The 13,968-nt window shown below is 52.4% G+C and overlaps 1 protein-coding gene across 1 annotated transcript; it reads right to left on the reverse strand.

Moving 5' to 3' along the window:
- Positions 1-6,672: 6,672 nt before the first annotated feature.
- Positions 6,673-9,856, reverse strand: LOC309684959 (olfactory receptor 14I1-like; the record flags this gene model as incomplete). Its single annotated transcript, XM_082500793.1, has 2 exons — positions 6,673-6,886; positions 9,096-9,856. 2 exons carry the CDS (start codon positions 9,854-9,856, stop codon positions 6,673-6,675), a joined length of 975 nt encoding a protein of 324 aa, XP_082356919.1.
- Positions 9,857-13,968: the final 4,112 nt, after the last annotated feature.

Consider the following 13,968-nt stretch of genomic DNA (forward strand, 5'->3'; position numbering starts at 1 on the left):
GATCTCAAGACAATTCCCGGGTGCCAGTTGCTGCAGCCACTTCTGGTTCCATCACTTCTGCACTTTGCTCAGTTTCATCAAAGTTCATTCTTCATTAATTTAGGTCACTTTCACTGCAATGCCATAGATAGAGCATATAGCAACCGTATCAGTGATGACATATAGTGGTAATTTAGCAATAAATATCATATCATTTGATTCATTGGCCATTCTCACCAAAATCAAATCCCCTTGAGGAACACATCGATCATCCCCATCCTCCTGCATCACCCACCAAGTGCACTCAGGGCCTTAAAAAAAAGCAATCCCACAGATAGTTTTGCCTTTGCTTGTGTCAGGAATAACCCAGACTGTCTTCCCGAACATATTCAGATCCTCAAATGTTACCTAACCAGGTGGCCTTTGCCAAATGTGTATCCGGACTTTTGAAGATCCCACCACCCATGGCTCTCAGTGTAGTTTATAGCAGTCCGTTGTATTGTTTCATTTTCTCAGAGGCTCGTGCATGGTAGGGGATGTGATACACCCGCCCAATGCCATGCTCTTTGGCCCAGGTGTCTATGAGGCTGTTTGGAAATGAGTCCCACTGTCTGACTCAAATCTCTCTGGGGTGCCACGTCGCCATCAGACTTGCTTTTCAAGGCCCAGGATAGTTGTTCAGGGCGGTGGCATGGGTCACAGGGTGTGTTTCCAGCCGTCCGGTGTTTGCTTCCTCCGTTGTGAGCACGTGGTGCTTGTCTTGGCGGGTTTGAGGGAGTGTGATAGAACCAATCTGCCAGGCCTCCCCGTATTGATATTTCAGCCAACGTCCTCCATATCAAAGAAGCTTTAACCGCTTGGCTTTCTTAAATGCAGCACACCTTTCACATTCGTGGATAACCTGTGCAATAGTGAACGTGATCAAGTCCACCCCCTGGTCACAAGCCCATCTATATGTCGCATCTCTTCCTTGATGGCTTGAGGCGTCATGGGCCCACCAAGCTATGAATAGTTCACCCTTACGTTGCCAGTCCATGTCCACCTGATCCACTTCAATCTTAGCAGCCTGATCCACCTGCTGGTTGTTTTGATGTTCTTCAGTGGCCTGACCCTTGGGTACGTGGTCATCTACATGATGTACTTTCACAACCAGATTCTCTATCTGGGCAGCAATGTCTTGCCACAGTTCAGCAGCCCAGATGGGTCTACCTCTGCACTGCCAGTTGCTCTGCTCCCACTGCTGTAACCACCCCCACAGAGCATTTGCCACCACCCATGAATCAATATGGAGGTAAAGCACCAGCTGCACGGGGGCTCACAGCCGGTCCCGGGTCACCCCTGCGCCTGTGATTTCCCTTTGGGGCACGTTCCAGAGCCACCAGACAGGCAGGGGTTGGGAGACGGTGTTGGAGGGAGGGCATGGACAAAGCGCTGTAGCACCTCCAGGAGAAGCACTTTCCACTGCCACAGGCTGTGATGTGGGCGATAGCTTGGCTCCCAGCAACACTCATCCTCACCCAGGGAGAGGAAGATGAGTGCTGTGCTTTGCACCATCTTTAGTGAGCTTTGCCTGGAGGAGAGACTCTGTGATGTGGTTATCAGTGTGGGTGGCATTGAGTTCAGTGGTCACAAGAACATCCTCTGTAGCTGCAGTCAATAGTTCAGGTCAGTGCTTGGAACAAGAGGGGATGGGGACACACAGCATTTCCCAGGCTGTGTCACGCTGCCTTAGTGTCCCTCCAGTGCTTCCCTCGGCATGAAAACTCTCCTCCAGCACTTCCCCACAGTCCTGGTGCCTCCCTGGACACCGGAATTCATCCCCAACCCAAGATCTCACAGCAGCGCTGGAAGCGGTGTCTGACGAACCCCCCGATGCGGTGCAGGGCTGGAGCGTGGCCAGCCGGGCTTGTCTGCCGTGGGGCGGGAGGTGTTCCTTCCCCACACAGCGCCATTCTCTGGTGGTCTCGTTGAAGCAACGGGGGCACTGGCCCTGTGGCTCTCTGTGCACAGCCGGAGGCGGTGACTCCTTGTTAAAACAACCGGCTCGTAACACATGAATTAATAAGCCCCACAGCCTCCCAGCGTGGCTACTGCTCGTGACCAAATTGGTGCCCCAGGTAGGAGGCACAGGGGATAACGGGGTCCGGGTTTAATGCAGAAAGATGCTTTTCCCCCAGCACTGCTTTGCTTTGAAAAAAGCCCTGAAAAGGGCTTTGTTTTCCACCCACTGGAGCAATGCCGGGAAGGTCGTCTATAAAATACCCGGCACTTCACCTGAAATGATGCGGCTCATTATCGACTACGCCTACACCGGCACAGTACCGGTCACGGCCGACAACATTGAACGTTTGCTGATAGCGGCCGACCAGTTCAACGTCATGGGCATCGTCAGACTGTGCTGCGAGTTCTTAAAGTCCCAGCTGTGCTTGGAGAACTGCGTCGGCATCTGGAGATTCACCGAGTATTACTACTGCCTTTATTATTGACTTTATTATTGACCTGCGAGAAGACGCCCGTGCTTTCATCCTCCATCACTTGGAGGGGGTGACCAGGGTGTCGAGAGAGTTTCTGCAGCATTCCGTCAAAGACCTCCTGTGTGTCCTGCAGAAGGAGGAGCTCAGTGGGAAAGAAGAGGCCGTGTTCAAGGCTGTTCTGCAATGGATGGCTCACGACCTGCAGAACAGGAGGCAGCAGGTTGCAGTCTTGCTGGGCAAGGAAGAGTGGAAGGGGGGACAGAGGGCATTTATTTAAAACAAAAAAAGTCTAGGTTATTCTTAGCTTAGAAAAAATAAACTCAGCATTTTCGACAGTAAGGACTTTGCTTGAAACTTTTGAAATCCTGCCTTCACAAGGGTATAAATTTGAAGTTCATATTCACTGTACATACACGCCACTCACCCAAATCCCATTGCTTGTTAGCACGTGCATGGTTTCCGAAGGCACACACACTGACACTGACACTATGGAAATGATCAGGTATGTGTTGTCTATGAGTGCCCAGGCCACAGTTGTGTGAGGCATTGCACAAGCATCGGAAATCCTTGCCCAAAAGAGTTTGCAAACCACCCGTTCCTTTCGACTGGGCTCGAAAGGGGGAGCATCTTGCATAGGGGAGGATGGCACATCGCTCTCATGTTCTTGAGGCAGTCCTATTCGAGTCATGGTTTCAGTCAGAGTCTTTCCTGAACGATCATTGCCTGGGAGGACAGCACCATAAAGGCAGTCAAATGCCTTCTGTGCCACCCCTGGGGACAATTCTCGGCCTTTGAGGATAACATCATGAAAACTTTCCAACTGCCCATGCTGTCCCAGGAGAGAGACTGGGACACAAAGTATGGAATTACACGAGTGATTCTCTGTTCACGAGCACGAGTGGTCCCAGTCAAATTGGGACACCCCAAATGCAGTTTCACACATGGTTCTTATACCTTTAGAGCATTCAGGTACAACACAATTTGAGTGATCGCTACGTAACACGCACACACAGGCTGCTGTTTGGCAAAGCAACTCTCATGCTGTGGCATCATCATCCACCTGCTGCTCTCCTAATGGAGACGTCCCTGGAGTCGGTCTTGCTGCAGTTCCTTATCTCTGATGCCAGATCAGGGGAGGGTTTCACAGGGGTGTCAGAGGGGCTGGGAGGCTGGCGTCATCCGGGCAGTGCTGGAGTATCCTTTCTTCTTCAGGCTGGGGGCTGTCTTCTCCTCCCGACAATGAGCTGGGTCCTGTAGTCATGCTGACTGAACCATGGCTATGCAGTACGCAATAGAAACGCTGTATATCTTAAAAAAGTTCATACAATTTCATACTCTAAAGAGTAATTGTTACAATAGTTCAGGAAAGAGATTTTCCTAACAGTCCCTCCTTTTCCTTTCACCATCAGGGTCACACTATACTCTTTATTATTTAAGTCGTAAATCAAGTTCATAAGGTAATACTACACTGTAAACACACCCATCTAATTAGAAAGCAAAACAAGAGAGTGAATACAACAACCCAAATCCTTTCAGTTCACAGTCCTGTTCCTAAGTCTGGGAGCCAAGAGGTTAGCCACCCAAAGAGATTTAGGGGAGATCCCTGCCCTATTTCGTGTAATATTTTTAAATGAGTCTTTCTCTTGTTTCTCTCAGTTTTGTTTTTCTGGTCTTGACTGACATAAAAACCCCAGCAGCTCTTATTCAAGAACGCACCTACTCTGTCCTGTACTTCTAAAAGGTGCTCTAGAGCTAAGCCATTCTATATTACCATTTTTGATAAAAATTTGATTTCTTCCTCTAAGGCTGTCATACTGCCTGCCCTCATTAATGGCTTTTTCTAATTCTCTTGGCACATTTGCAGTAGCCCTTTCTAGTTTTGCAGTCCCTCACTGTGGGATAAAATCTGATACAGACAGGTGGAACTCAGTGCCACATTAGCAAAGGCATTTATGAAAGGCAGGTCCTGCTTGACTAACCTGATCTCCTTCTACAACGTGGTCATGCGCTCAGTGGATGAGGGAAAAGCTGTGGATATTGTCTATCTGGACTTTAGTAAAGCCTTTGACACTGTTTCCCACAGCATTCTCCAGGAGAAACTGGCTGCTCATGGCTTGGATGGGCACACGCTTTACTGGGTAAAAAACTGTCTGGAAGGCCGTGACCAGAGAGTGGTGGTGAACGGAGTTAACTGCAGTTGGCGGGCGGTCAGGAGTGGTGTCCCCCAGGGCTCAGTGCTGGGGCCAGTCCTGTTTAACGTCTTTATCAATGATCGGGATGAGGGGATGGAGCGCACCCTCAGTCAGTTTGCAGATGACACCAAGCTGGGTGGGAGTGTTGATCTGCCTGAGGGTAGGGAGGCTCTGCAGAGGGATTCGGACAGACTGGACCCGTGGGCCAAGGCAGACTGTAGGAGTTTCAATGAGGCCAAGTGCTGCGTCTCACACTTTGGCTACAACAACCCCCGCCAATGCTACAGGCTTGGGAAAAAGTGTCTGGAAAGCTGCTCAGCAGAGAAGCACCTCTGTTGTTGGTTGATAGCAGGTGAACATGAGCCAGCAGTGTGCCCAGGTGGCCAAGAATCCCAGCGGCATCGTGGCCTGTATCAGGACTAGTGTAGCCAGTAGGACCACGGAGGTGATTTTCCCCCTGTACTGGGCACTGGGGAGGCTGCTTCTTGAGTACTGTGTTCACTTTCGGCCCCCTCACCACAAAAAGGACATTGAGGCGCTGGAGCGTGTCCAGAGAAGGGCAATGAAACCGGTGAGGGGTCTGGAGCACATGTCTTATGAGGAGTGGCTGGGGAAACTGGGGTTTTTTAGCCTGGAGAAAAGGAGGCTGAGGGAGACCTTATCGCTCTCTAAACATATCTGAAAGGAGGTTGCAGAGAGGTGGGGGTGCACCTGTTCTGTCAGGTAACGGGTGTTAGAACAAGAGGAAATGGCTTCAAGTTGCGCTAAGGGAAGTTTCAACTGGATATTAGGAATAATTTCTTTACTGAAAGGGTCATCAGGCATTGGAATGCGTTACCCAGGGCAGTGGTGGAGTCCCCATCCCTGGAGGTGTTTAAGGGCTGTGTAGATATAGTGCTGAGGGATATGGTTTAGTGATGGGCTTGTCTGTGTTAGGGTAATGATTGGACTATGTGATTTTACATGTCTTCTCCAATATAGGAAATTCTGTGATACTGTGATTCTGTGATGATGGCGCTGGGACAACTTCCCCGGGGTGTCCAGTGGGCACAGGCACAGCCCAGACCCTGCTCTGCTGGTCCCTCATGTCTCTCGCAGGAGCCCAGCTGTGCCAGGACACTGCTATGTGCCCCCACCCTGCACATTCCCACACTTCAGCTCTTCCCTGGGGTTCTCTTCTCTAGGGCACTTGCCAGCCCTGCCAGCCCAGACCCTCCCTGAATCTGGCCACCTCCTGCCCTCTCCCAGCACAGACCAGCAGAGCAGCCCCATTGGGACTGGTCCCACAGCAGGACACAGAGGCCAGTGAGAATTTCCACCCATCCGGCATGCTGAGGAGACCTCCACCCCAGGCAGCTTGCAGCCCCACCTGCCAAATGTCCTCCCAGGATGGCATGAGAGAATTGGCCCAGGGCACCCTCAGGAAGGTCCTTTGGCCCCACGGACAGGGCAGCCTGCCCCGAGCTGTCCCACCAGAGCAAAGGGTTCCTCTTGCCATGGCTGCCCTGCACACACGCGGTGCCCTGCTCTTCTCCCGCCACAGCCCATCTCCCCTCAGAGCCTCTTCCCGAGAGAGCTCATCCGTGCTGGCCTGGCCAGCCGTTCCTGCACCCCTCCCCAGGCGTCCCACAGCCCCCAAGCTGGTGGTGCAGCTCTGCAGAGCCGGGGGCTGTGGTGCCCAGGGCCATGCTGGTCAGGCTGGGAGGCAGACCCAGCTCGGGTGGCTCCTGCCCCCTTCACCTCAGCACACAGACTTGGCCCCTGTATCTCCAGAGAAGTTCTCGGAGAAAGGATGTCAGACAAACAAGTCAGTGCAGGGTCCTTCAGTTTTTCAAAAACAAAGAGAGAACAGTTTCTTATTTACACAAAGTCTGTGGCTCCCACAACACAGATCCTGACATAGCAATAGGATAAAGGATGATTCTTCACTTTTATTGACAGCATTAACAAAACCCAGAAAAGATAAAAACCAAAGAAATGAAAGGAAAAAAAGTACTAAAGACAATCTGGGCCTGTAATGAGTTACATCATGTGTGATATGTAGAAGATGGGCAGTTCATTGCTGCTTCTGCCAAGATACCAGTCATCAGTTTCCACAGGGCATCCTTGAGTTCCTGGTTCCTCATGCTGTAGATGAGAGGGTTCACTGCTGGAGTCACCACTGAGTACAGAAATGACACCAACAGGTCCAGAGATGGGGAGGAAATGGAGGGGGGCTTCAGGTAGGCAAACATGGCAGTGCTGATAAACAGGGAGATCACAACCAGGTGAGGGATGCCCGTGGAAAAGGCTTTGTGCCATCCCTGGTCCGAGGGCATCCTCGGCACAGCCCTCAAGATCTGCACATAGGAAAAGAGAATGAAAGCAAAAGCCCTGAATGCTAGTAAGACACTAAGCACCAGAAGCCCAACTTCCCTGAGGTAGTCTGAATGTGAGCAGGAGAGCTTGAGGATGTGGGGGATTTCACAGAAGAACTGGTCGAGGGCATTGCCCTGGCAGAGGGGCAGTGAAAATGTATTGGTTGTGTGCAGCACAGCATAGGGAAAAACACTGCCCCAGACAGCTGCTGCCATGCGGACACAAGCTCTGCTGCCCAGGAGGGTCCCATAGTGCAGGGGATGGCAGATGGCAACCTAGCGGTCATAGGCCATGATGGTGAGAAGAGAAAACTCTGCTGAAATGAAAAAGACAAACAGCAAGGCCCGTGTAGCATAACCTGCATAAGAGATGACCCTGGTGTCCCAGAGGGAATTGGCCATGACTTTGGGGAGAGTGGTGGAGATGGAGCCCAGGTCAAGAACAGAGAGGTTGAAGAGGAAGAAGTACATGGGGGTACCAAGAAGACCGAGTGGATAAGGTCCTCTATAGACAGATTGGAGTAGGCTCACATTCACAAGCCCTGGTCCTCAGAGGGAACTTTAGCCAGCCTGATAGCTGTTGGAAGGAAAGCAGAGCAGCGCACAGGCAATCCAGGAGGTTCCTGGAACACATTAACGATTACATCCTTATCCAAGTGACAGCAGAGCCAATGAGGAGAGATGCCATGCTGGACTTTGTCCTGACCAAGAAAGAGGGACCCATGGGGAATGTCATGGTCAAGGGCAACTTTGGCTGCAGTGACCTTGAGGTGGCAGAGTCTGGGATCTTTAAGGTGGCTAGGAGAGCACACAGTAAGCTCACTATCCTGGACTTCAGGAGATAGACTTTGGCCTCTTCAGGGACCTGCTTGGTGAACTACATTGGGACAAAGCCCTGGAAGGAAGAGGGACCCATGAAAGTTGGCTAATATCCAAGGGCTACCTCAGCCAAGCTCAGGAGCAATACATCCCGGCAAAGAGGAAGTCAGGCAAAGACAGCAGGAGGCCTGCGTGGATGACCAAGGAGGTCCTGGTCAATCTCAAAAAGGAAAAGGAAGCCTACAGAGGGTTGAAGCAAGGACAGGTATCCTGGAAAGAATTGTCCGAGCAGCGAGAGATCAGGTTAGGAAAGCTAAAGCCCAGGTAGAAGTGAATCTGGCCAGGCGCATGAGGGCACAGCAGTCCTGGCCTTGGGGTCCCCTCAGGCACCTCATGCGTCTCCCCACTCTCCCCTCCCTGTGCCTGATGAGGCCCTGCTGACTCCCTCGGCACTGCAGCGTCCTTGTGCGTGGACACATTGATTCAGTGCTTTATATTGGTGGACTTCACCTTGGAGTGTGTTTCACCTTCGGAGTCTCCATCCGTTCCAGTCCAAGGGCAAGTGTTGAGTCCCTAATCCCGCCTCTCCTCCCCCCTAAAAAATGCATTTCCAGAATGTCCGGTATATGACGTCAGTCCTCTCATACATGAAGAAGACTGAGGAGATAATGGGAGCTCATGGACGGTCTCCCCTTCCATTGGGCACCAAGAAGAGCGCTTCTAAATCCAGAATATTTGGTGCAGTGGAACCCAATAATACCATCAGCTTAGCTCCAGAAACATTGAAAACACAAGGAGAAGAGATTCATTAAAATATTGATTCCTTGAACATGTTCTTGGAAGGAACTTTGGAGGAACAGCCCATCCTTCAGGCACTGCACTTGGGAGGTGACCTTTTATTGAAGAGCTGTTATCTGTCAGGACACACCTGACACAGTGTCAGGTCAGACACAGCAAGGGTCAGACACAGTAGGATCAAGCCTCAAGACAAGCAGCGTAAACTCAGAAAATTATTTATAAGCAGGATTATCACGAGAGAAAAAAGCAGACTCACAGCCTAAGATAAGCCTTGAGCAATGTACATGGAAGGGGCAGCAGGTTATTGTCAGTGAAACAGTGTCCATTGGGCCTGTTTGCGTACGGCATCCTTGAGCTCCTGGTTCCTCATGCTGTAGATGAGGGGGTTCACTGCTGGAGGCACCACCGAGTACAACACTGCCACCACCAGGTCCAGAGATGGGGAGGAGATGGAGAGGGGCTTCAGATGGGCAAACACTCCAGTGCTGAGGAAGAGGGAGACCACGGCCAGGTGAGGGAAGCATGTGGAAAAGGCTTTGTGCCGTCCCTGCTCAGAGGGGATCCTCAGCACCGCCCTCAGGATCTGCACGTAGGACACCACAATGAAAACAAAACACCCAAAGGCTAAACAGACACTAACCATAAGAAACCCATCTTCCCTGAGGTAGGAGTGTGAGCAGGAGAGCTTGAGGATGTGGGGGATTTCACAGAAGAACTGGTCGAGGGCATTGCCCTGGCAGAGGGGCAGTGAAAATGTATTGGCCGTGTGCAGGAGAGAATTGAGAAACCCACTGCCCCAGGCAGCTGCTGCCATGCGGACACAAGCTCTGCTGCCCAGGAGGGTCCCGTAGTGCAGGGGACGGCAGATGGCAATGTAGCGGTCATAGGCCATGACTGTGAGGAGAGAACACTCTGTTGACATAAAAAAGAAAAAGAAAAAGAGCTGGACAGCACAGCCAAAGTAAGAGATATCCTGTGTGTTCCAGAGGGAATTGGCCATGGCTTTGGGGAGAGTGGTGGAGATGCAGCCTAGGTCTATGAGGGAGAGGTTGAGGAGGAAGAAGTACATGGGGGTGTGGAGGTGGTGGTCGCAGGCGATGGCGGTGACGATGAGGCCATTTCCCAGGAGGGCAGCCAGGTAGATGCCCAGGAAGAGCCCAAAGTGCAAGAGCTGCAGCTCCCGTGTGTCTGCGAATTCCATGAGGAGAAAGTAGGTGATGGAGCTGCTGTTGGACATTTGCTGCGTCTGGGCAGTGGGACCTGTCCAACGAGGAAAAGACAGTGACAAACTGGGAGAGACTTCTCTGAGGAAATCCCAATGCCATGAGGAGCAGGGCGCTGCACAGTGGTGGCCGAGGAGTCAGCCCTGCTCTGCAGCAGGGAGTTCATAGGGAGGGTGGTGGCAGGAGCCAGTCCTGGTGTTCTGCTTTGGCTGAGGAACCCACACCTAATGCAGATGGGCTTTTCAACATCTGAACTCTCACTGCTATGGAACAGGGATGGCAGAAGGCAGTTGGAGAGGTTTGGGGTATTTTAAAGCTCCCCCATCTCACCTGGACAGTGTTCTTGGATGTCAGAAACCCTCAGCATTTCTGCTGCACTCCAGGGGAACAGAGTGAGTGCTGTGAGACATGAGGATTGCCTGGGGCAGAGAGCAGAGTCAAGGGAGATGGTTTGTCCCTCCATCTTGCACCGTCATGAGATGGAGGGGGATTCCCCTCTTCTATTATGCAATCAGACACTGCTGAGAGCAGAGGGATCCATCTCAGACTATGAAATGTCTCACCCTTTCTCAAGGTCTCAGCAGCCCACCTCTAGCCAAGGACACCCACGGCTCATTTCACCCACCCAACAGCATTTCCTCAGTCACAGAGTCTCTGTGTTTCTCTGTGGGGCTTTCCGATAACACAAAGGTGCTATGGGACAGGTTGGCATCTTGGAGGGCAGCTCACAGCTTCCATGAACACCCAAAGGACATACCCAATTTTGTGGATCTCAGTGAGAGATTTAGCAGGGGCTAAAGAGCAGGTCCCACAGACCCTGGTGAGACTGGAATGGGGAAGCTGGTGCTGTCTGTAGCCCCCAGAGATGGAAACCGAAGACACAGATTCAGGAAAGCTCCTTATCTCTACAGGGATCCCTCCTTTGATCTTTCATTTGAAAGTCCTCTTGGTCATGTGCCAATGCCCACCCGGCCAACCAAGAGAAGAAACAGCAAAAAAAATTTACCTTCACATTAAGGGAACTCCATCTTGAAAAGTCCCTTCAGGAATGACCAGAGGCACCAGATGGCACCCTCTTCAAAGCAGAAGGACCCTGCCCTGCCAGTAGTCACTCCTTCCACCCACAGCTTCTCCCCACAGCGTCGTGGGGAGCTGCCTTGGCAGGCGGAGAGCTGACCCTGGCAGGCAGCAGAGTCCCTGCCCCGGCACACAGCCCCCGGGCTGCAGGGACCCTGCTGGCAAGGACAGCCCTGCCCACCCCTGCCTGCTCACCCACCTTCACAGCCCTTCAACCATTCCTGGGAGAAGGCAGCTGTCATGCCCTATGCCTCTGATGGTGCAGCAGGGAAGCCCCAATCTAGAGAATGTCCTCTTCTTCCACAGCAGAGAAGTTCTGAGCGTCCTCCTGAAAGATCCCACGGGCTGTGGGAGGTGCCAGCTGTTGGAGATCTCTCCAGCTACTGCAGCTGCTCTGCTTTGGGAAGAGTTCTCCCCCCACTCGCCCTCAGCATCCTCCCTCTCCAGACTGCCTTCAACCTCTCTCTGCCTCCCTGCTCTGCCCTCGCTGCCTGCAGGCAGTGCCCTCAGCCCTGCTGCGCTGTGCAGAGGAGCTGCTCCTGGGCAGAGCTGTCTCTCTCTCGCTGCGCTGCCCGCTTGCCAGGAGCTCCCTCCGGCCCAGCAGCCCAGCCCAGCTCAGCAGCAGAGGACCCGCTGGGCCTTTCTCTGCCTCCTCCCCACACTGCCCCAATCCCTCGAGGTGTCCCTGCGCCTCCAGGGCTGACAGCTCCTCCAAGGCAGCGGGGTCTCTCCTGGGGAGCAGAGTTTGAAGCACAATGAAGTCATCACCGACTGTCCCTCTCTGAACCCTGGACAGACTGATCCCTGTGGTGGGAAGTGCTCTGCCAGGGTGTGCGGACCTACAGGAGGTTTCTGTGTTCCCCTCTGGAAACCCCCATTCCTGCCCCATTGCCAGGCAGGGCACGGAGGCAGTGATGGGCCGGGGATCATTCCCACCGGTGCAGGGCAGGGATGGAGCCAAGTCAATGAGGCATCTCAGCTCTCAGCAGTGTTTCTGAGGCCGGAGGGACATTCAGCTTCTCCAGTGCACCCCACAGACCCACCGGAGGGGGGATTCCTCTTGCCTCACCTCAGCTGCCCAACATCATTGTGAGCTCCTTCTCTGAGCTGCCCTGTGAGCAATGGAGACAGAGGCCAGGAGGGAGCTTTTCCAATGCAAACACCGGGTGACATCTGAGGTGCCAGAGGTGGTTCAGGACACGTGCAGGGAACTGCAAACTCTAATGGAGCAATTGTGAGAGACAGGGCAGCATCCGTGTGCACTGGTGGGGAATCCCTTTGGCCAACAGAAAACATAGAAGATCACAGAATCACAGGATCACAGAATGGTAGGGGTTGGAAGGAACCCTCAGAGATCGTCTAGTGAAACCCCCCTGTCAAAGTAGCCTCACCTACAGCAGGTTGGACAGCAATGCAGCCGGGCAGCTTTTGAATATCTCCACAGAAGGAGACTCCACAGCCTCTCTGGACAGCCTGTTCCAGTGCTTTGGTGCCCTCAAAGTAAAGACATTTTTCTTTGTGTTCAGATGGAATTTCCTGTGTTCCAGTTTGTGCCATTTTCTCCTTGTCCTGTCACTGGGCAGCACAGAAAAGAGTCTGGCCCCATCCTCTTGACACCCTCCCTTTAGACACTGATAAGCATGGAGGAGATCCCCTCTCAGCCTTCTCTTCCCCAGGCTAAACATACCCACCTGTCTCAGCTGTTTCTCATAAGAGAGGTGCTCCAGTCCCCTGATCATCTTTGTAGCTCTCTACTGGACTCTCTCCAGCAGTTGCCTGTCTTTCTTGCACTGGGGTACCTAGAACTAGACACAGTACTTCAGATGCAGACTCAGCAGGGCAGAGCAGAGAGGGAGGAAGACATCTCTCCACCTGCTGGCCACGCTCTTTTGTAATGCACCCCAGGAGACCATAGGCCTTCTTGGCCACCAGGGCACATTGCTGGCTTATGGTCAACTTATTGTCCACCAGGACTCCCAGGTCCCTCTCGGCAAAGCTGCTTTGCAGCAGGTGAACCCCCGACCTTTACTGGTGCATGGGATTTTTCCTCCCTGGATGCAGGACCCTACACTTACCCTTGAACTTTATCATGTTCCTCTCCACCCAGCTCTCCAGCCTTTCCAGGTCTCACTGACCGGCCTGCTGTTTCCTGGGTCCTCCTTCCTGCCCTTTTTCAAGATAGGCATGACTTTGGCTTTCCTCCAGTCCTCAGGCAGTTCTCCTGTCCCTCGTGACCATTCAAAGATGATGGAGAGCACCTTAGCAGTAACATCTGCCAGGTCCCTCAACACTCCTGGGTGTGACCCATCAGGGCCCATGGATTTGTGGGTGTCAAGTTTGCCTAAATCATCTCTAACCTGATTCTCCTCCACCAAGCGAAAGTCTTCCTTTTTCCAGACTCTTTCTCTTCGCTCCAGTCTCTGGGATTGCTGAGGGCCGGCCTTACCAGTAAAGACTGAAGCAAAGAAGGCATTCAGTAACTGCACCTTCTCTGCGTCCTCCGTCACCAGGGCACCCACCTCATTCAGTAGCAGGCCCACATTATCCCTGGTCTGCCTTTTACTACTGATGCACTTGGAGAAGCCCTTCTTATTGTCCTTGACATCCCTGGCCAGGTTTACTTCCAAGTGGGTTTCAGCCTTCCTCGTTGCATCCCTACATACTCTCGCAATGTTTATATACTCCTCCCAAGTCGCCACTCACTTTATCAACATTCTCTAAACTTCCCTCTCGCACCTGAGTTTTTCCAGAAGGTCCTTGCTTGTCCATGCAGATTTCCTGCCTCCTCTGCCTGATTTATTACTCATAGGCATGCACTGATGTTGAGCTTGGAGGAAGTGGAGCTTTTCTATTAATCAGCTCTCCTGCACCCCCCTTCCTGCCAAAGCCTTTGCCCATGGGATTCCTCCAAGTATGTCTTTGAAGAGGCCAAAGTCAGCCCTCCTGAAATCCAGGCTTGTAATTCTACTTTTTGCCCTGCTTCTTCCACACAGGATCCAGAACTCCACCATCTCATGGTCACTGCAGCCAAGGCTACCCCCAGCCTTCA

This window comes from Vanellus vanellus, assembly GCF_965231255.1.
Source record: "Vanellus vanellus genome assembly, contig: HAP1_SCAFFOLD_110, whole genome shotgun sequence".
NCBI classification, from domain to species: Eukaryota; Metazoa; Chordata; class Aves; order Charadriiformes; family Charadriidae; genus Vanellus; species Vanellus vanellus.